General features: G+C 38.4%; 1 protein-coding gene across 7 annotated transcripts in view; it reads right to left on the bottom strand.

Moving 5' to 3' along the window:
• EPHA3 (EPH receptor A3) overlaps positions 1 to 22,913 on the bottom strand; it is a 173,756-nt gene that overhangs the window by 103,720 nt on the left and 47,123 nt on the right. For 6 of the 7 annotated variants that reach the window (XM_068180445.1, XM_068180446.1, XM_068180443.1 and 3 more), the window contains one exon: positions 15,821 to 16,481. In XM_068180445.1, the coding sequence (XP_068036546.1) occupies positions 15,821 to 16,481 (661 nt within the window). Of the gene's footprint in view, positions 1 to 15,820; positions 16,482 to 18,020; positions 18,178 to 22,913 lie in introns of those variants that run through there. The other variant, XM_068180448.1, reaches the window with a different exon arrangement.

The following is a 22,913-nucleotide window of genomic DNA, read 5'->3' as shown; positions in this document are numbered from 1 at the left end:
ATTTATGTGACCAAGCAACTGCATCTTTTCCTATTTTATTACTGTATTTGTAAAATGTAGATGATGTTTTATTGTGCTTCAGAGTGCTTTCAGATTAATGAATTAAATTCCCTGATTGATCATTAAACAAAGAGACTTCTTTGCAAACATAATCATCAGCACGATGAAATATGAATGAGACACTCTCCACTGAGATGCAGGGGAAGCAGGAAATCTCTCATTTAACAAGGCTAAAGTATTTCCATAACACAAAGCTTGGTCCATCTTCACTAAAAATACATTTTCTACAACTACCACCAGATTCTGTGGACCTTATCTGGCAGGCAAATTTTACAAAATAGAGAAACAAAAGAGAAGACATAGAAATACCTTGACCCCTTACAGGAACTTAACCTTTTTAACCCTTTTGGGGTGCACTGTGCCCATCCCTTGAGTAGCCAGATACTGAAACCATGATGTTCACATATCTGTGTTTTCCTTCAGCAGTATCAGCTGTCTTTTGTTTCTGTAATTTTTGTCTTTAACCATTCTGTGTTTATCTTTAGACACTTTGTACCAAGTAAAATGAGCTATTCAATAGGAAATGGAACAAATCCTTTGAGCTCACAGGTGGCTCTGCTTTAGCAGCACCTGTGCAATGCTAGTGCTGCCTGCCCTGTCCCATGGTCACATTTGTGTCACCACTGTCCCCAGCCCAGACTCCAGCATGCCTGGGACTAAGGCAAGCTCAACTCACACAGGGCAGGAGGGCAGCACATCAAAAAAGAGCTCCCAAAACTAGGAAATGACTTCTCTCGTCTGCAGCTATCAGGTCTGAAACTCAGGAGACTGGCTGAATCTGTAGCAGTGATCCTTTCTACTCACTTAAATCAGGAATAGGTTGAAAAAGGTCAGGAAGTAATAATCAGTACTAGTCTTAGAGAGTCACCTTCCCCTAGAAAAGCCCTGAGGGGTATTTAACAGAAATTCTAGATGCAGTGCTGGTCCTGAGTGAGGAGCCTGAGCTGCACCCAGACAGGTCCTGAACTCAGCTGAATTCAGCTGATAAGAAAAAATTGTATCAAGGGGGAAGAAAAAATAGGAGTATGGGTGAGCTGTGCTACCACTGGACACTAAAAAAGAATAAAGAGATGGGGACTGGAGGGAGACAGCTACAAACACAACTGCACAGGACAACACTGAGCATCTCAGCTCAACAAATCTGCCAGGAACTGGCATCTGATTAAAATAACTCTTAATTCAAAATTAAACAGTGAGCAAGAGACTGCCACTTAAAAAGAGAATATTTCAGCTCTCATAAAAAATACATAACACTTATGAACTAAGCTGAGATGACACAAACTATAAAGTATTTTTTAAAAAACCCCATTCAGATCATAATAATTTACTGCATTATTTGAATAATTACTTTTAAGCTCTAAATGAGCTATAAGCTTTACTCATGGAAAACAAGCCTAAGAAAAGCTAAAATTTAAGTATTCCAATCACAGTTCTGCTTGAGCCCAGCAAACAAACTATTTTTTGGCTACAGACACGAGAGCTTCCAGGGGTTTTACATAATTCTAATACTTTATTTATGCACCAATCTTTCTTTTCACTGCACATGCCTTGGTAGCTTGTTCTTTAAAACAGAGTTTTAAAACAGACCTCCTACATTTAAAAGCATCAATTATTATTTACGCCAACAACTCAATTTATCCATTCAATTAAATTCACGTACATGCCTTTTTTTGTCAATACTATGCTTTTTTAGATGAAACGTGTAGTGTTATTCATTGCTTTTTGTGTCTCTTTTTTTTTATAGATTACACAACTTGCAATTAGCAAAATTATTCTATGTTTTGGCAAGTCTTGTCTTTGTGGACAGTGGACTGGGAACCAGATTTCCCTGGTCACTAAGCTGAGCTCCTGCAGGCTGCCAGCCCCAGCATGGGGTCACTCAGCCTGATGCAGCAGCTCCTGTTCAGGTTGAGGTGGAGCATCCCATGCTGGGCCACGTGGCCTCTTCAGGCTTCACCCCCATGGTTTCCATATGTTTTCAAATAAATCTCCCTGTTCTGTGCTTTGCAAATTGCTCTCTCAAGGCATGCAAAGAGAACAGACTTCCAGTTCTCTCTCTCTCTTCTCTCTCTCTATATATATATGTACAGAGATACAGGTATGACAGAAAGAAAATATACATCAAGACCAAAAAACAAGGCAGAAAAAGACAGGTTTTCTCTTAAGGTATTGCACAGACTGATTTGAACCAGAAGCCTAGACCCAAAGCCCTCAGGCATGCTGGAAGTTCAGTTGTATGAATGCAGTAATTTATGCAAACCCCTAAATTACAGGGAACGAGCAAACCATTTGCAAACCATTTCCATATATTGCTAATTGGAGCATTTTTCATGCATTTAGCTGTAATGAAACTGGGACCACGAAGACTCTGTAAAATACAAACCCAAAAGCTATAAAAACAAAGCCTTCAGGTTATCATTATTCTTCTGTAACAAAACATGTGTGGGCCACTGGTGAATATTTTTTGTAACTGATAAAAAACATTTATTTATTTTTTTATAAAGCCTTGATGTACAAATATTGCATTAAGTTTCTCAATGGCAGGGCTGTATCCTGAATAATGAGAGCTGTAAAAACACCAGGGTGTACATAGCTTTCTACAGTCTAACCTAAGTTTCAGCTGGACAAAATTACATTTGAACACAGAAAATTATTGCAAATACTTGCTGGTGAAGCTCAGCTGCTGCCTTTTTATTGTTTTGGGAGATAGTATTTTTAGATTAAATACATGCTAAAGAATCTCTTTAATTACATATTTGTTTATTCAATTGATAATTTGAAAGTTGGACTCCATCTATTAGTAAAGTCACACAGCCAAATGCTTTTGTTTTCTAATTGTATAACATTCACTAGAATTAATAGCACACAAATGGTACATAATTCACTGAAATACTTCAAAGGCCATGTTGATGTAAGTTATAGAGGCTGGAATCTAAAAGAATCCCACTTGATTAATATTTTTAGCATACCAACTGTCTTGTACTTTAAATCACAAAATACAAAGAAGTGATTTTGAGTCACTGACAAAGCTAAATATCTTCTCTTGGTAAATTAGCTGAACGATTAATTCAGAATTTTGCAAATTCAATTATCTCATTTGTATTTTGATTTTGTATTTCACAAATACAAAAATGTATTCACTAATGTAATGCACTGCATTCCTGACTGCAGAGAGGTATGTTGTTTAAGAGGAACAGCATTTTATCAAAAAGCCACACATTCTCATCCATCCAAGAGCTAACTGTTTGAAATTCTTGACTTCTTCCCATTAAATCAATGGGAACTTCACAACTGATTTCAAGCATGTCACTGACATGTGGTTAGAGACTTCACATCTAAAATGCAAAGACAAAAGAAAATACATCCTCCACCAGGCAGCCATTCCCCAATGTCCCACCTTCACAGGAGGCAAAACTCAAGCTTTGCTGATGAGGAAAGCATTCCTGCTCATTCGGGCCCCTGCCAATTCCAGCTGGCAGGCTCCAGCTCGCCATCATCCGTCTCTGTCACTGCTTCCAGTGGCTCCCACTGCGAGCCAGCCACGAGCATCAATCCTGAGCCCAAGGGCTTGCCAGCTCTGAGGTGGGAGAGCTGCATTCCCCACTATCCACTGCCTCTTACCAAAACAGGAACACAGCACACAGGCAGGAAAAGCAGCCTGGGCAGAGCTCTTCGGGTCCATCCCAGCGTGAGAAGGCGAAGTGGAAGTATGTTAACAGCCACGAAGGGAGGAATGAAAGCTCTGACCCTATGGATGGGTTCTGATGCAGAGGGTGCTCCTGCTCCTCAGGCAAAAGCACTCCCAGTGCCACTGGTGATTTCTACTCATTTCTCTTCATTTCATTTCCCCCAGAATGAACAAGCCTTCATTTGTTAGGAAACATTTCCCTGCCTCGCAGTGAAAGCCTCACAGGCACGCCTTTGATGACTCTCCAATGGGAATGTTTAATACCTCTATCAATATTTGTCTTCATAAATATTTTTTTTGTTCAATCTTTACACAAAATCACAGTTGTCACATCTCTTCACACGTTCAACTTGACATAAAGGGAACTCCTAATGGGACCTGGTGTGAATGATTCTGCTCACATCCAACAGTCTCCAGTACATAACAGTCAAGTACATCTCACTCCAAAAGTCTTCACAATTACTGGTGGAAGGGAAAAATGATATATTTTCTTTTTTTCCTCAGCTAGAAACCTTCTCAAATTACTGCAGGATGTGATTGTTATCCAAAACCAGTTAGTGTTTCTAAATTGTTTGCAGAGAGAATTTATAACACTGTAAATTCCTCCTGTTGTTTTTAAGTCAACCTTTGGACACAGACAGACTTTCAAGTAATGGAAACAGTCTATAGAAAGTCAACAAATACATCACCAAACATCACAAAACAAAGTGAAATGCCCAAAGCAGATTTACAATCTGCAAGGAAAGACCAAAATTCTTAACTGCATCAAAACACGTCACCTCTAAGATGTCAAGAGAATTTCTTAAGTCCTAACTCCCAGAAACTTTTTTCACTGTCTCCCACATGATCCCACAAAATCAGCTGAATCCCACAGAAAGGTTATGAATGCATAACCTTGTGTTTGGGCAGGGGGGTTGGGAATCTGATAGACTTGACCAAACTGATCCAGGATAAAATCCCCTCCCTGCCTTCAAACCTCCAATCTAGCAAAAAGATGAATGCAGGAGGCAGGAGCACAACACAGAACCCAAGAAAAATGACTCAGGGGAGCACAGAATCACAAAATCACCAACGTTGGAGAAGACCTCCAACATCATCCAGTCCAACCTTTGACCAAACACCATCCAGCCCAACCAAACCATGGCACTAACATGTCCAGGTGTTTCTGGAACACTGCCAGGAATGAGGACTCCACCGCCTTCCTGGGCAGTCCAGTCCAATGCCTGCTCAACCTTTCATGAAAAACCACTCTTCCTGCTGGCCAGCCTGAACCTTCCTGGGGCTGTCCCCTCCAGTCCTGCAGTTCTCTGGGAAAAAAAAGGCCACTTCTTGCCACAGCCTCTTTTCAGGTAAAGGTCTCCCCTGAGCCTTCTTTCCTCCACACCATACAAAACCAAGAAAACATCTGTAGGTTGAATGACAACAATCTGTGGATGTCAGACAAGGAAGCTTCCCAGCAGATGGATAACTGACAAGCTATAAAATAATCCCTAATTATTAGAGATTTTGGGATAGAGGACACGCTAGGTTTTAAGGCACTCTTTTAAACACACAGGCTCTGGAAAGTAATTATTGCACAGAAAAAAAACAATGCATTCACTTCCAAAGAAGCCTTTAATCCATGTTTAAATAAGCTCTTTACTAAACAGACTTGTGCCTGAACACCTGCTTTTACCACAGGATTTGGCATTGCTTTGTGTATTTTTCAATTAAAGACTAGTATTTAACTTTTGGGGAGAAGCAGGGCCTACTTGCTCAGGGAAGAGATTAAAAATTAAAAGGTTAGGTTGTTATCACACTGCAGCTGTGGATCAGAGGCAAAATCCAAAATCCAATTGAGTGAAAACTCCTGTGAGCTGTGTTATTGCAATCACATTTCAGATTTGCTGTGGATTAGAACAGATCAGGAGCCTGGCTGCAGCGTGAGGGCAAACAAGGATTAACTTTTGCCCAGCCCAACAAGCTCTGCTACCCTCTTCCTCCAAGCCTCTGAGGGATCTATCACCTGATACCTCCTCTCACCTTCTACAAGTGGCCAAAGAAAGCCGGAGAGGAGGACTCTGAGCTCTGCTGCACACACACAGCTCCTCCCTGGCCACAGCAGCTGCTTGCCCATGAATATGGCATGAAGCAGCTGTTCCCAAAGGATGAGGATGACAAACTGCGCCTCTGAGTCATCCCTACAAAGGGAAACCATGGATGTGATCATAGTTTCTATGCCACATCACTGACAAGTGCTTTATTTCATGTTCCTCTACTAAGGATGCTGCAGAGCAGGGATAAATCCACTGGACAGAAAAGCTCAAAAAAAAAAAAAAAAACAGTCCACTGAGCTCAGTACAAGGTGCAGTCTTTTCGCTTTCAAGTTCACAGAATCATAGAATTGTCAGGGTTGGAAGGAACCTCTGGAGATCTTCCAGTCCACCCCCCAAGTAATTTCCATCATTTCTGAGAAGCTGCTAGGTACACACCCAGAGCCCTTGTAAATTCAGTGATACAAGGAAAAAATCAGGGAAACATTATTAAAATGCTGGTCAATTAAAATTCAGAGAGACAGGAAGACTCTTGAAAAAATAACAAACCTTTTCTAGTTCAGCTTCATTTAGACAGGGCTCCCTGAAACACAGGAGATGTGTCACTGTGTACTGCACCTCACATCAGCTTTCAATCTCTCTGTGTTACACTACCATTATGAAAATTCTAGTATTATTATTTGCAGACCAATTCCATGTGACACTGTGACAGAGACCTACCCAAACAAGGACCTGACGCAGTCACCACATTTTTTTCCCAGAAACATGAATATCTTTAGCAGTTGGGCACAGACTAAACCTACAGAGAGATTTACATTCTCCTTTAAAGACACCATTGACTCATACTCCCGTCTGAACTAAAAATCAGTATTCCTTCTTTTCTCAGGAGAGCCTCTTACTTCGTAAGTATTTTTTAAGAATACTAATTTCAGCATTTAGGTTTCAGTGAAATAAGTGTATTTTATTTATTATGGTGATTTTTTTCTCTCTAGTCTCTTCCCTCTCATTCTCTTTCTTATTCTGACCCTCTTATAAAAATGCTTTTAGCTTTCTTCCACCATCTGCTGTGGTTGGTGTGGGCAGAGAAAAGACACAGAAGCTGATTCCCCTTTCACTGTTAATTTCACTGACAATTCATCCCCTCACACAGTGTGAGAAACAAGACTGACATTGCTTGTTAAATGCCACTCACACATAAAAATTTCATGTCTTCTTAATTCCATCCTCTGCATTTACAAATATTCCTATTGATCGAGGTGAAGGCTCTGGACACTCAGTCAAAAAAGCCAGAGATATTATACACTGCATAAAAGTAGCAGCTGAAGGAATGGTAGATTAATTAATGAAGATGAAGGTTCATTAGCTGTGGTTACCTGACATTTCTAACCAGCTGCTACTTCAGTTAAAATGTCCTGCTGCCCACCCAGCCTCCTCCTCCTCCTCCCCAGGATAACTCCACTTTTGCAGCTGCAGCAGTGATCTCATGCTCATGGTTAATACACCTTGACTTCACTTCAAGTCACAGTCCCTCAGCCCTGTTTCAGTTTTCCATTTTATCCTTTTGGGAGCAAAACCTGAAAATTCCTAGAACAGATTTGAAGAGTAGCTTCTTAAAATAAACTGCCCAGAGCTGTCATCTTAGTATTAGGATCACATTACCAAAATCAGGAAAAAAAATCCTGTTAGACCTTCAAAGAGTTCAAGTTGTTCTGGCATCTAAAGAGGCACATTACAGCAGCTGGAGGTGCTCCTGTTAAATCTGAACTACATATTGTTGAATAATGTGCTTGTATTTCTTTTTATAATAACAATAAGGACTACATTATGCCCTTCCATTAGGAAAACAAAGGAGGAATTTTTACTTACTGGATTCTACATCATCCTAATATTAATGTAGCATTTTAAAATTGCTACAGATGACATTTATAAATAAACAATTCTATATGTGCATACCTAAATCTCAGAATTACCTCTTACAGAGATAAAGGGGCTGGTCAGGTTAGGTCAAATTCTGCCTAAGTGACCTCTGTAGAGGGTTTCAAAACATCAAAGAACATGTTTAATATTTTACTTTAATATGTTTGCCACATTTTAGGTCTTTTCTTAGCTCAGCTGGGTAACAGATGACCATTTCAACATATTTTACTGCTTTACTATAATCACCTCAGAGATTTTATCTTTTCTTTTTTTTTTCCCTAGGAAAAGGGAAGACAATTTTTTTCTTCTTTAAACAACAGGCTTTTGTCCCATCCTCATTATGGGGGCAGACAGGGGAATGGGACACACCAAAAAAAGTTGTATTTCTAGATGGGAGTGCACTGCTGGTGGAAGATTTTTGGTCACTTGTTTAGTGGCATTTTTAAAGGTAAGAGCTGGGCACTCTAAGTAATTTATTCTGTTATTCTCACCTTAAAAATCTCTGCCACATCAAAAAGAATCCGTGGATTTTTTTACATAGAACTAATTATTGTGACAAATTATTCCCCTCCTCCAAATTGGAGGACAGATAAATTCTCCATAAGATTCTGAACTCCTGATGACCACCTTATTCCGACTGATCACTACTGTTTAGGACGAGCACAGGGAATTACTAATTTCATGAGGTTTCATGCTATTTCACATGCTCAATTTACTGAAATTTAAGTATGTGAACAAAAGCAGCGTCACTTAAGTGAATTACTCTGCTAAAAGCATCTGAAGTCAAGTGTGGGACACACAGCCTCTAAAAATACATGGTAATTTACTTAAAAATTTTGAAGCAATCATTCTATAAAACTTTGATATGCTTTTAGAGTACAAAAAGTGGTCTGGATATGGCCATGAATGAACTGTGTACTGTTAAAGCTCCCCACCCTTTTCTGTCAATTAACCATGATTGTTAATAAAAAGTATTATATAAGAATAGCTAGAAAAAAGTACTTGTAAAAAGTTTAAAAAGTTAAGTTACAATTCAAAAAAGCACACACATTGGAAACACCAATGGCAAGTAAAATGCCTTATTTCAAGCCTATTGTTGAAGAGAACTGTCCTGTATCACTTCTGCAGCTATTCAGGCCTGGCACAGCATCAGCTTTTACCATATGGCTTTTTCTTCCCTTGCTGAAAGTGAATCTTCCTGTCAAAGAGCAGCTGTTCTAAATTATCACATCAAATTTTAACCTTACAGTAGACAAGCACTGAACCCACAGAGCCATGACGGTGAAATAGTTCACCTCCTTGACCTGGGAAGGATTTGTCATCATTTAGGGCTATCCCTGCCTTAGAACAACAAATACACTAATTGCCAGGGTATCTGATACTTAAAACTGAAGCCACAAACAAATTCTAGGCAGTGAACTTTGTATTTTCTCTCCCAAAAAGGCTGTGTGAAGTCCAAGTTATTATTTTCCTGGCACGCCATAAAGAACACTGAATTTCAGACAGAATAGCAGAATTTCAAACGTAAGGAGGATGAGGCACTACAAATGAACTGAATGTTATTGAGTTTGTCATGCAAGAAACAGCAAATGTTGCTACTTCTCCCGCAGTCTGAGTGTTTCAATAAAGTCTGCTATCAATTGCTGGTTATTTAGATGTCTGCCAACAGCGTGTTTTGACAACATCTTGTGCTTCACACCGAGGAGCAGCAGACTCAGAGAAGATTCTCCTCGTCTTGTACTAATTTTTCAAGATGGTCCTTACTCTGACAGCATTTTCAGAGCTGTGTGTTATCAAAACTCACAGCTCTTGCTGCCATTGCTCTCTATTTAAAGCCTAGTGCCAGCTGCCGGGATAATGCAGCCCTATCAGCCTTTAAAAGTTCCACTCTGGAACTAATAAGGGATTGTCAAATGGCTCCATAAACTCTGCCAGTGGCAGGGAAACCAATGGAAAAAGTTCCCTAAATTCCCACTGACAATGCAACTTTCGTGCAACTCCAAGCCTGAAAAACCACCCAGGGCACGGTGAGCAAAACACGCTGAGGATGATCCTCATTATTTAGTCTTTAATCTTTTGAAAACCTCCAAAGAAGGGAACCCATTCCAGTGAAAAGGTTAAGGAAATGCCAGCAAGATCCTTTAGGATTCTCAGTGACAGACATCTGGGAGATTCCTGCAGTAAATCCTGCACACAAATTCAGTGGTAGTGCTCTTGAACAGGTGTCAGAGAATTAAGACAAATATTTCGGTGTTGTGAAGAGCAAGTAAATTTTTCACAAAGTTGCTAAATTGGAGAGAGCCTAGGTTCCAGTGGGGTGTTTGAGGAGTTTCCTTTGTCAGGGTTTGGAGTGGGGTGGTCATTTTGTTGCTTGAAAAGTAGGTAAGGGAGACAAGGAAAAAACTGCCAACACACCCACAAAGTGGCAGAACAAACACTTATAAAGTGGTAACATATCTGGGTTAAACAAACATACAATAGTATTAATTTCCATTTTGTGAGTAATTAACACTTTTGCAAATATTTCCATTTTTTCTGAGTGAACCTTTCTATTTCCCACCTGGTTTTAAAGACAAAAATTCAATTTTAAATTATCTAGTACTGCTATATATTGACACTATATTGTATCTAAGAACACTCAACAGTAATGTTACATTCAAGCTCCTCATCACTGAGTGTTAAAAACTTTATAGTAATATTTATAATAATGTTTTTAAATACTTCTATCACAATCTCCAAAAAATTTAGCAAAGGGTTTTTCAAGAAACTAAAAAGGGCCAAAAGAACACTTTTCTTATATGTATGAAAGAATATGCATAGTATTGTATCAAAAAATAATCTCTTTTCCAATAATTTCAGAATTTTGGGTTTTTTCTTCAGGATGTGTGAGAAATGCGGTCAAAAAATCACAACTTTGTGCCCAATAAATTTTGCCTTAAAAACTTGCATTTTTATATCTACTGCTTATGATGAACAAATTGGAGAATCTTTTCCAAATTTGTAACAGTCAGAAAATGTTAAATAAAAAGCTGGCTGGGATCTTTAGGAAGTATTGAATGCAACATAATTATTGTCCCATAAAAATCATCTGGACATCTTCGACATAACTATTGTAAGAGTTAAATAAATTCTAAGCAGGAAGGTAAATCCTTCACTGTTGTGCTCTGTTTATGTACTTACAGAATATAAAGTGGATCAAAACAATGAATATTTTACAAATAAAGTGATTCATAATTTATAGCTGCTGTCATTTTAGTTTACCAGCTTGAAAGATTAGGAGTCCTTTTAAAAAGCATCTCTCCCGCTTTTTAAAATCGAAACAACACAAACCAAAGGAATAAAAAAAACACACCTCAGACCTCTGCTTAAAAAAACACACCTCAGACCAGCTTTTTCAGATTTCATGTAAAAGGAAACTTTTTTGATTGTTCCATTATTATATTGTATGATCTCCATATGATCATTGCCTATATTTTATTATATATAATTGTTCCTGTGCAGAGTCTAAGAGTTAAGGCCACACATTTTTGCAGTGTAACACATCCAAGCCACTCAGTTAATTCCAAGGGAAACTTTGCATCTCCAAAAAGCATTTGTGCCTTCTTTCTGTTTTCACTTGCACAAAATTGAGTCGTTCCCCACAGTATCTCTTTCTCTTTACATGTAAAGTCATATTTTTTCCTACTGATCTAGAAACGTAGAAATTAGATTTATTTATGCAGAGAAAAAATGGTTATTTAAAGCATAGAAGAAAAAAAAGAAGTCTGGAGAAATGCTTTGCTTCCTTGGTATTAATGATGTTTTACATATTTTTACCTCAAGTGCAGCAGTCATTCCACTCAAAGAATTAAGCAATGGATGTGATGGTTCAGATATAGCAGCCACAGATGGCATTCCTTTCATATCTCCAGAAACTCAGACAGAGAAATATGATTTAGGAGATGCTCACTGCACAACTGGAAGTACTGAAAAATTTAGTGTTAGGGGAAATTTTGTGAAGTCGTTTTTGCAATAACCAGGCACAGTGGGTGAACTTATCCTCTCCCTCCTTTACCCCTCACTCCCTTTCCTCCCATTCAATCCACCTGATTAATAGCTAAAAGTTAAACACATAAGGAAGAACTGTTGGGTTACATTCTTTTTCCTTCTGGCTTTGTTATAGAAAATGTATCAGTCACTCATGATTAAAACTTACAACTTTATTACACAGCATTACATAGGAAATTTACAGTTCAGACTTCCTCAAGTCCACCAACTAAAATTTAGAACTATACCTTGAAACACCACCATGCAGAATATGTTATTCTGTGCTTTTTGGGTCATTCTGTTCAGGCCCACCAATTTAAATTTTTAATTTGATAACCACAGCCAGAAAATTTGGTTTTGGTCTAGAGGGTCACCTGTTGGAAGCCTTCAAGCTCACTCATGGTCCCACATGGATAAACAATTTCCCACTGCAGGCTTGCTAATTAAGTATATTGTAATGAAAAATAACCTTTTTCATGTCCAACTGGTCTTCCTCAAGTGCATGAAATAACCAACAGAATAGACACATTCAGGATGGAAAAGATTTATTAGTCCAAACCTGCCAGTGCAGGATTTCCTTTATCATCTGGTTACTGCAATTCTTTAAAAAACAACTCCTGAAATGAGGTTTCCATTATTTCCCTGAGGAGACGTTCAGATCATTACAGAACTACAGATAGTTTTTCTGCCATTTATCTTACATTTTCCCATTTATTTTGGTATCAACACCCCAACTAACCAACCTTCAGAGAGTGAGATCTAGTTCTTCTATAGTGCTCAAAATAAAACTGGTCACTGACTCCTAAGGTACACAGTCTTTCTTGAAAAACGTGTCCTAAATCTTAAAAAGTCGGCAGTAGACTGGCAGAAGCTTCACCCAGGAAAGCAGCACTTTTATTTAGTTTCTTAAACTGTCCCTTAGTTTCCTTAGGAGGATGCCATTAGTCACTGTCAGAGAAAGAATATTAAGACAGATCTAACCTGATTATTCTGCCTGTTTGATGGGGAACAACTTGAAAAGATGATTTTTCCCTTGTTGACTGAGGAGCAGGATGGAGATTATTAGAAAGTATTAAGTTTAGTATGTAGTTCCAGTCAATGGGGGGATTTTTCCCCTAATTAAAACACTAATTCTAAGAGAGAAGATGCCAGGAATATGTAGTTTGGACAGAGTGACAGGAAAATATAATTTATAAAAGACGTCGTGAGGAAGAAGACCTGTTCTACCATGAAATATTAAAATAAGATTAAGTAGACAGGATCACTGTGATGCTAAAAAAAAAGCTGTAATAACAAACAGCTTACAGTGTATGATATATACCTTTTAAATTAACTAATATATGTATTAATTAAAGTGAAAAATGGGTACGAAAGGGTGGTTTTTCCAACTTGCTCTCCAACACATCTTGCTTCAGACAAACTCTAATCCCTCCAAAACACTGAGCAAAACAAGCCTTTGCTAGACAAGGAATTAAATCTTAAGCTATTAACCTCAAGTGTATCATTTTTGGGAAATCTTTGCTCCACAAACACCCAATAAGGAGGACAAGGATGGCCACAGTGAAATTCTTTTGCTGACTGATAGGCAGGGATATTGGTGCTATACAGGAAAAAAATCAGTCAACAGGATACAGAACAGAACAATATTCCACCCAGAAAGAGCCCATCATACATACAAGCTTAGATACAAAGTGTTATAAAAAGCATGCACCAATGACAAAAAATGGTCTGAGTTTATGTTGACTTTTCCTGGTTATGCAGAGAAAAGAAAGCAGTCAAGAAATCAGTGACATTTGTGCTATTTGGGAGGCCATGACTGTGCCTAGTTTTCCAAGTACAAAGAAGAGTGTTCTGAATGGAATTTAAATAGGCTGATCTTACAACATTAAAGTCCTTCATTTTAATCCTCAGTTATAATCTCATGCTAATGCAAAATGACACTGTTTATGAAAACAGCATTATGGAAACAAACAAAATCAGAAACAGTCTGAACACAGGACCAAGTAGTGATCTCTTAAGATCTTGAGAAGCTCTTAAATGTTTTCAACCACTGGGAAGACAATAACCTCTGCTACTAATTACTCCTTCAGACTTCACCTGAAACTTATTTTCCCTAAATTATGCCTTCATTCCAGCTCATGCTTGTAACAGCATTTTGGGGTTACATTGCCACAATCCTGATCCTACTGCCCTTTTGATGACAAAAAAACCCAAAAAAACAAATGCAAAAATCCTTAAACACCCTAAAAGATGTAGCAAAAGGAGAGGAAAAAGAAAAGGAAAGATGCAGCAGCAGCCTTGATCCTGAGGTCAAAGCTGAACTGGTTTTCTGAGTTTTCCAATGCCTGCTGCACCACCAACGCCAACAAATATGAGGTTTTGAGTTCCTGCTTTTAAAGAGCCACTTCAATCACACACACTGAAAGGATCTGATTAATATCACTTCCAATAAGAGTTAGCAGAACATTCTATGTTAAACCAGAATAAGCCAGAAGGACCTGTTGCTATTGTTAATGGCTTCATCATACATAACCCCCTTGATCAACAGTCAATGAGGAAGCAAAAAAACCAAACCAGAAAAATATATTCATTCTATGGTCTGATTTTCTCTGCAGAACTCAGTAGGAGCTGCCTTGCCTGCCTCAAGCATTTGGGAACTTGTTTTTAATAAAAGTTTAGTTTAATTTATTTAGCTTTACTTTTGCTCAGTTGTAGTCTCTGTGCTCACCTGTGACTGAAACTCTAAACCAACAGCTTCCAACCATTTACAGGAACACAGGCTTTGTAGCATGCAAGAATATATACAGGGGATAAAAGATTCACCCACGTTTTAGCATTTCTAAGTGTAGCTATAGGAGGCTCATGATAAAGCATTTCTGAACAATAAAATATCCTCCCCTGAATTCAGCTCTTAACAGAAGAGCTTACTTTGTTTTTTTATAAATGGCAGTATGTTACCCCAGAAAAGCATCCTCAGACCTGGCTACTCAATGTATTCAAGGGCAAAAGATTATTTAAAATCTACTTAAAAGAAAAATCAAAGCAAGAACACTCTCACCCCTTTCCCCAGATGGTTACCTGACATTTTCTGAGAAAAAGTCATGGCTATGATTTGTTGGGTTCTCAGTAACTCCCCAGGACTTACTTGTTTGACATAAGTATTGCTGCAGGGCTGATTAAAAAGGAGTAGGCACTATCCCAACCAAGTTCAGAAGACTTTAAATTTCTGTTCTACACATACACACACCCCACAGTAAACATCTCAGCTATTCTGCTTCCAACTATGGGATTTCAAGACATTACTGTTTAATTTTTACTTATGTATTTAACAGAAGACCCTTTGCCACAGCCAACACCCTTCAAGGCACGCTGTGAAAAGACTGAATCAGCACAAAACTTCAAAATGTAATTTTATAAAAAGCATAAAAATGTTAGCTGCTATCATCTTGGTTGATACCAAAATTAGTAAATACAACATGCATTCCTCTAAGATTTGAATAACCATTTCTGTAAAAAATCCAAATCCCCAGTGTACTCTTGTTGTAGGGAGCATTCACATAACCCCAGTTTGCAGAAATCAAAAGTTTGAAGAAGATGGAGTTAAAATACATTAGTATTTATGAATAAACTTCAATTGTTAATCTTCCACATGTATCTGCATTTAGTAGTTTTGCTACAGGAGCAATACCACATATTTTTTACCAACCAATCCCAATTAATCAACACAGCTCAGTGGCAAATGCCATATATTGAGACACAAGGTTTAAAAGACAGACACCAAAAAAAATCACTTTTTTGACACAAACATTTAAGAAAACCTTTGTAAACTGGAAGAAAGTCCAAGAGTGGTAGGAGAGGCTAGATTTACTACACAATGTGTTACTAAAAATCACCTGTTGACTCTTGCCAAATATTTTTAGCAAATTACGTTATTAACACAGCTTGAACAACCCCCATTTGCACAGCAATTTTACCACCTAACTGACTGATATTTCTGCAGAGATCCAGAACCTGGAGAAAAGGAGCACCACCCAACACAGGGAGCAGGGGAAGCCCCAGCTCAGAGCAGAGCTACGGGCACGCAGGGCGTCGTTACCTTGGCACGCAAAGCCTCTCTCCTCGTAGCCAGGGTTGCACAAGCACTTCCCAATGGGCACCAGCCACTCTCCCTCCGTGCTGCAGTACATCTTGGGGGGCTCCTCCTCCTTGGAGTGGTTGACACAGGAGCCCCTCACCTCCACCAGTGACTGAGAGTCCATGGGCACTGTGTCTGGGAACATGGCCAGGTTCTTGACGGTGAAAGGGCACTTCTTGAAGTACACCCGCACCGACACTAAGGCAACGCAGGCGCCCACATCTTGGAAAGCCAGGTAGAAGCCCTTCCTGCTGATGGGCCCCACCTCACGGATTTCCGTGTTCAGCTTGAGGATTCGGTCGCCGAGGTCCATCTGTGTGAAGCTCTCGTCGGCCGCGATGGTGTCGATCTTTGTGAACTGGTGCTCCTTGAACTTGACCGAGTGGTCATCGTCAGACTCCATGTAGTAGAGGTTGAAGGTCTCTTTGCAGGTGCCCAGCACCAGGGGGATGCTGTTGCAGTCCCTCAGGGTGAACTTGAGCTCCACATAGATCTTCTGAGCCGAGTTGCGCGGGATCCAGTTCGTCCGCAGCCAATTGTTCTGGCTGTGATCCATGACATTGCACACTTGGTAAGTTCTGATCGGAGTGTAATGCTCGTCAACACCACTGATCTCTTCCCACTGGATTAAAAAAATAAAAAAAAAGAAGAAAAGAAAATGTTTTAAGGTTCATTATTATACCAACAAAAAAAAAAAAAAAAATTTAGACCAAAAGCTGTGAAAATGCAAAAATAACTTTGTTTGGGCATCACTAAAAAATAAACAATAATGTCCGGTTGAACCTCCTCTTACTTTTTTCTTAATAAAAATTAAAAACATCTTAAATGATCACAGAATTTTCCATTAATAAGTCAGTTTTTACCAGTTTACTTCAAAGTGAATGAAAGAGATGCTACAGCTGTTTTGCATTATTAAAAACCTGTGATTTCCTAAACAATTAGCAATGCTGTCCTTTCACCCACAATTCCATGGCTTTACAACTACACTCACCTCAAATGGAGGAGATCCTCAAGGACAACACACATTTGCACTGTTAGAACCAGCTTTATTTCTAAGATTAAACAAAAGTCAATGGCTCCAACTGAAATTCCATACAGTTGCAATAAAATGCTACATTTTTATATTTATTCAAAGCATGACAATCGATTTTCCTTGGGATATATATACCCCAGACAAACAATCATTTCGGAAACTGGGTTGAGCTGGACTATGAATTACTACCAATTTACCACATTTTGATTAGTTGGTTCTTCTGTGGACTATATAGACTGTGACACGGGAATGGTTTTTGAAGAACACAGGGTCATGACTTGTTTTTACAGCAGTCATCAGCTGACAAATTCTCTTGACCCAAAACGGAAGGTACTTCCTACTTGAGAATTACTCACATGGCAGTCCTACCTGGTTTCCAAAGTCACACTCACCAAAGAGGAATATTTATCCAATCATAGGAAAAATAAGAAAAAAACCCACAACAAAAACTGGAGAATCAAGTATATTGTTAGAAGTCACTGCCAGTCCTGAGGAAGGGAGACAAAGAAGAATTTCTACCAGAAAAACATCTTCGCTCAAAAATCAAGTTATATCAACTTCCTATTTAAGATCTCAGTCTAATAATTACTTGTTTTACATAAGCACCTTTTGCTACAGGACGTTAGTGCAGACAGTAGGAGAGGAAAGAACTATTCCCACTATAAAGACAAAAATCATGGTGCAGAAGTGCTTACAGTTTCTTGGGTTTACAATGCATGTATATCACACACATATACAAAGAAAGTTAAAAAACCCATGGACATATCACAGTAGCATCTGAGAGTTCTCAGTCTCAACCCACTAATTTAAGGAAGTTTTGATCTGACTAAGAGCTGGTCTGCACAATGAAATTGTCCACACAGCAATGAAGATGTGATTTTAAACCATGTTATTAAACCAGCAGATAAAAGCAGTGTAAATACTCTTTCCTTTAATTGAAACCAAGTTTATTGCAATTCACTTTACAGACCTGACTATACACAAGTTTTATCTCTTCCTGACTAGCTCAACAGAGTTTAAAACACAATCTTGGATGTGTCTACAGCAGCTGATATGCTGCAGCATGCCATAACAGAATCTATTTCCAAAAAGAGCCGGCAGTGCAGGGACTTTTTGAGTCAAAATTACCACACTGGAGCCCATGGCCACTTGAGACCTTGGCACCAGCCACAGAAGGATGAGCTACTGCCTGCAGAAGAGGCAGCTGGACCCTGGTTCCCAGCCTTTGCCAGCTCCCCAAAACTGAGTGAAGGACCCTCCTCTGACAGATGTCCTTGCACAAGCACAGGCCCTGAGCCAACAATCCAACCCTGCCTCAAAGAGCCATAATTGCCTCCAGTGAAGCTGGATGCACTGATTTGTCTGCAGCTCTTACCTGGACAAATAAATACTGAGTAACAACACCTGGACGAAACTAGATAGGATCATATAATGAAACCAAATTTTACAGGCATTTTAAGCAGCTCGTGCTGATTCAGAATGTAATTCAATGGTTATCATTTCCATATAATTTCTAATCAGTTCTATTTTAAATGTCCAGTGGGACATAGAGACAAAACCAGGAACTGGAACAGTTTAAAACATCTCCACAGCAAGATGTTAGTTTTCTGAACAAGTCTCACGATAACTTTTTTTTGCCAGAAGTTTCTCACTTACATAAACAACAAAACTGTAGATCTATCATTTAATGCTAAAGCATTGCTGAAGGGAAGGGCCACTCTCTCAGTGCTAAATTGACTAAAATACTTTAACAGTTATAAAGCTGTGGATACTGTAGCTATTTCATTATAAGAAGATAAAATAACTCATCAAAACGACAGAAAGAGCATTCAAATCACAACATGTACCAAATTCAAGTACATTTGGGAATTCAATAACTATCATTGATCAAAGTAAAAAGCAAGCAGTACCTTTGCATTGCTCATACATTGCAACTCTTGCCAGTAAGCCTCTGGACTGCCATTTCAAAGGGATCTTAATGGTAAACAGATAATCAAGAACATTGAGCTTTTTCCATTAAGTAAGGTTTCTCAAACCTTGCCTTCGTACTTGTTTTAATTTTTATTCTGGTACTTGCAATTCATGTGTTCAACTTGCTCTGCAAATTTACAATCATTACAAAATTTCTTTTAAAAATATTTTAAAATAATAAATAGAGAGGAATTCTTATTCCAGGGATGGAATTAAGCAGGAAAAAAAAAGAAAACAAACAAAATAGATGGACAGGGCAGAGAAAATACAACAAAAGACTTGTGGGTCAGGATAAGTAGAGGGAGAGATCACTCACCTGCTACTGCCACGGACAAAACAGACCCAACCTGGGGACATTGGCCTAATTTATTATCAATCAAATGAGATCAAGGTAGTGACAAATAAAAACTAAATCTCAAGTAGCTCTGGTCCACAGAGCATTACACTTCAGAGGTGTCCCAGCTGGAATTTCTTTCAATACTGTACAAAACAAATGGATATTTATGAGTCTCGCCTATTGTTAGAGAGGAAATTAATAGGCAAGTCCTAAATTCTAGAATGATGAAATGACAGGACTATCCTCCTCCAAGTCCAATAGGAATGATCAATTTCCCCCTGATGCCTTTCAATACTTTTGAAGCATTTCCAGAAGTGCCATAGCACCACTCCTTTCCCAGCGTGTAATTTGGCTTTTGGAAAATGTTCTTTTGTTTGCTTTTCACTTTTTAAAATCTTCTTTGGATACTGTTAATGACAGGAAACAAGAGATTGCTTTCAGCGGTGTAGAAAAACCTCCAGATCCCCAGTGAGAGGGTCTAACTCATGTGTCTGAGTGACAAAGTTGGGCCTAAAAGGATTTTCTTCTCCAAGATCTGGCACTGTGCTGGACTTACGGCTTTGGTTTATTTCTTGCAATTTCTTTACAAAAGGAAATGCAATTTCTTTACAAAAGGAAATGTACAGAGGAATGTAGGACGTTTCTAGGCTGTCATGAGCTGTCTGAATGAAAAGTTCCCTCTCAATGTGGGAATCTAGGACATGAGTGATCTCAATTCTTTCATCCTGCCTGTGACATCACTTTTTGTGTCTTTTTCTCCATCATAATAAAAAAAAAAATTGAATTAAAATAAGAAGCAAAGGGATATTTTTTGATTTACAATACAACATATATGCAACTGTGTGACTGCAAAAAAAAAACATTTTTTCTGTCAGCATCACATTGCTATAAAACTCTTAAACTACAAAGTATAAAACTCCAATTTGAAATGAGCATTAAAATAATTCAAGTCTAGATAAAAAAAATAACTTCCCCACATGCTGTTTAAAAGCTTAACAAAATAGTAGCAAGATGCAAGAGCTCTTAAAGGTTGCTATTAACAAAAATCCTATAATGACCATATTATAGAAGAATGCATACCAGAGCAGATCATCAGGATGGAAAATTTCCTTATAACATCACCAAAGATGCTGATTCAAGGCCCATAAGTACCAACCAGCTGAGATCAGAGGACAGAGAATGATCTGATTTGGGATTTTAAGAAACTTTTAAAGTACCTGGAATTTTTTTTCCTACATTTGACATTCAAAAAACCAATAAAATTACCTCAGGCCACTGATGCTAGCCAGAGGTTTTCAGTTTTTTCTAAGTTGTAAATGAAAGAATAAATCACATTGCAAGAGTTTTCTGATTAAGTTATACATACAGTGAAATTATCATTTCTTTCACATAAACCTTCATAAGACACAAACTCTGGTACACTCATACCTTCAATCTAAAACTTGGGCTTCTTCATAGCTAAATAAAAGAGTTTCAGAATTACAGCCAAGACAAAATATTAATATCTTGTCTGCTGAGTGTTTAGGTGAGATGAGAAACATTTAGAGTATCCAGATACTAAACTTCCCCAAGAAAAAGTGAGGTCTAGAATTTTACCATATAACTAGCCCCAAATTTATCCCAAATTATCCAAACCAGACAGATCTGTGTTCCATGCAGTTATGCTTCTGAGCTTTTAAAGAACTGTCAAATAAAACAAAATAAATATTGTAATAAATGTCTTATAGAAGCTAAGCACACATAAACAATACCAAGAAAGCAAGAGTGCATAGCTTATCATAGGAATACTCAACTAATAATCAAACCAAATTGCAGAAAGATGAGGAAAGCCATCTTTTCTCCCCCATCTCTAATTGGCAGATGAGTACTTCATCATCAAATTTGTAAGGACAGCTGATTCTCACCCTTCAGCAAGCAAAAGCCTCTTCATCACAGTGAGGTACAAAGGTCAAGGAGGAAAACATCTACTTCCTAACAGATATCTGAATCCAGCATTCAGACACCCCTCCAGAGCTTGGACAAGAAAAGCATTTACAGCTGCTTTTTTTAGTCCTAAGCTATGTATCTCCTGAAGAAGCAGGTTTCAATCTTATTTATCTCACAGGTCAAGAAGATTTTCTGGGAAGTTCTCACCACAACAGTCCCCATGGCTGAAATCTGTACTGAGCAATAATTCTTACAAAAGTAGTTTTCTACACAAGCATTGAATAAACTAGATAAGATTCAGCCTCTAAGTGTAGCTGTTTCAGAGATGGAAATTTATCCAAGATAGATCTCACACAAAGATGTGGATGTGGCAATCTGGTGAAAAAAAATGTGTCTTCAAGGAATTATTTCACCCAATGTTAGACAGGACATTCAGCTCATAACAATCAGCTCCTGTAAATGTTCAGTAATAACACAAATAAGAAGTATCAGGTTGTCCAGCACCATCCTCTGCTTCACCTAAAGCACTGCCTAGCACTGGATGTAACTGGATGTAGCCACCCCCACAGGCAGTGATCACAAAGAAATAATCAGGACACAGTCAATCAAAAGTGGGAAGAATCCACTTCTCCAAACTGTTTGCTGGCTACCTAAACAGGAAGATATCCCTCACCCACATTTATGTCTCAGTTTTCTAACAAATAAATTAGGAACAAATTAATAGTGGGGCAATATTTTTGTTACTATTTTAGCTATTTCTTGTACCATAACAATGATGCCTGCATTAAAAAAACAATAATAAAAGGATGGCCAAATGCTTTCAGAAGCATCAGCAAGCAGAATATTTAAAGATGAAACCATTACTTAAATGGGAAAACAGCACCACAACAGAGAAAGTGAAAAACATCTGTGGCACAAGAACACTTAAAAATTCACATTTGAAAAGCCCCTGCAGTTTGTTGTTTTGGATTTGCCAGCAAAACACATAAATAAAAAAAATATTTACGTCAAAATGCACAAAACAGGTGCATAATATAGGATTTCCCTGCTAGCCAGTCTTTCAGAACAATGTATTTTTACACAATGGCATTTCCTAGAGAAATCCCAAACCACCCCACGTTCTCCTATTGTCATTAACACAACACTCAATGGAAGTGAAATTCAGTAGTGTTGTGCTGAATGTAACTGTAAAAAGCACCAGCTGGCTGTATTAGAAATGGCAACCTCCCAGGTCTCAAATGTCTTATTTATATACAATGGAATCCTTCCAGCTGTTTAATATTTAGGGCTAATAAATATAATTGGCAGTACTACTGCACAAGGGCAAGGAACACAAATACATATAAAACTACTTCCCAACAGAAAATCTCATTTGTTCTTAGATGATTAAACCGAAGAGGGATACAGAGTTCTGAGCAAATTTTACATAGCAGACTCTGTTTTTTTTTTTTTTCTTTCCCTTTAATCCAAACAATATCTGCTTGTTTTCTAAGTGCAAAACTGAACAGAAAAAAAAAGCAAACCAGACATCCTTACTCCAGCTGCTCCTGGAGCAACATGTCCTTCAACCAGTGCCTCGCACAGGCCATGAATAAAGATAAATTGGCAAGGTAGAAACAGCAATGTTGGATCCAGAGAACAGTCACACCACACCAGCCATTCCAGAGGTGAGACTTATTCCCAATTTTGTGCAGGACAATTTTACCCCTCTTGCAGGAGCAGATTAACCCCATACTGAGCAGGAGGTGAGCCCACTGCAGCTGAGAATGGAAATGTAAGAGTTGTAT

The sequence above is a fragment of the Anomalospiza imberbis genome, chromosome 2 (assembly GCF_031753505.1).
Source record: "Anomalospiza imberbis isolate Cuckoo-Finch-1a 21T00152 chromosome 2, ASM3175350v1, whole genome shotgun sequence".
Lineage (NCBI taxonomy): Eukaryota > Metazoa > Chordata > Aves > Passeriformes > Viduidae > Anomalospiza > Anomalospiza imberbis.
This window is presented reverse-complemented; position numbering and strand designations above follow the sequence as displayed.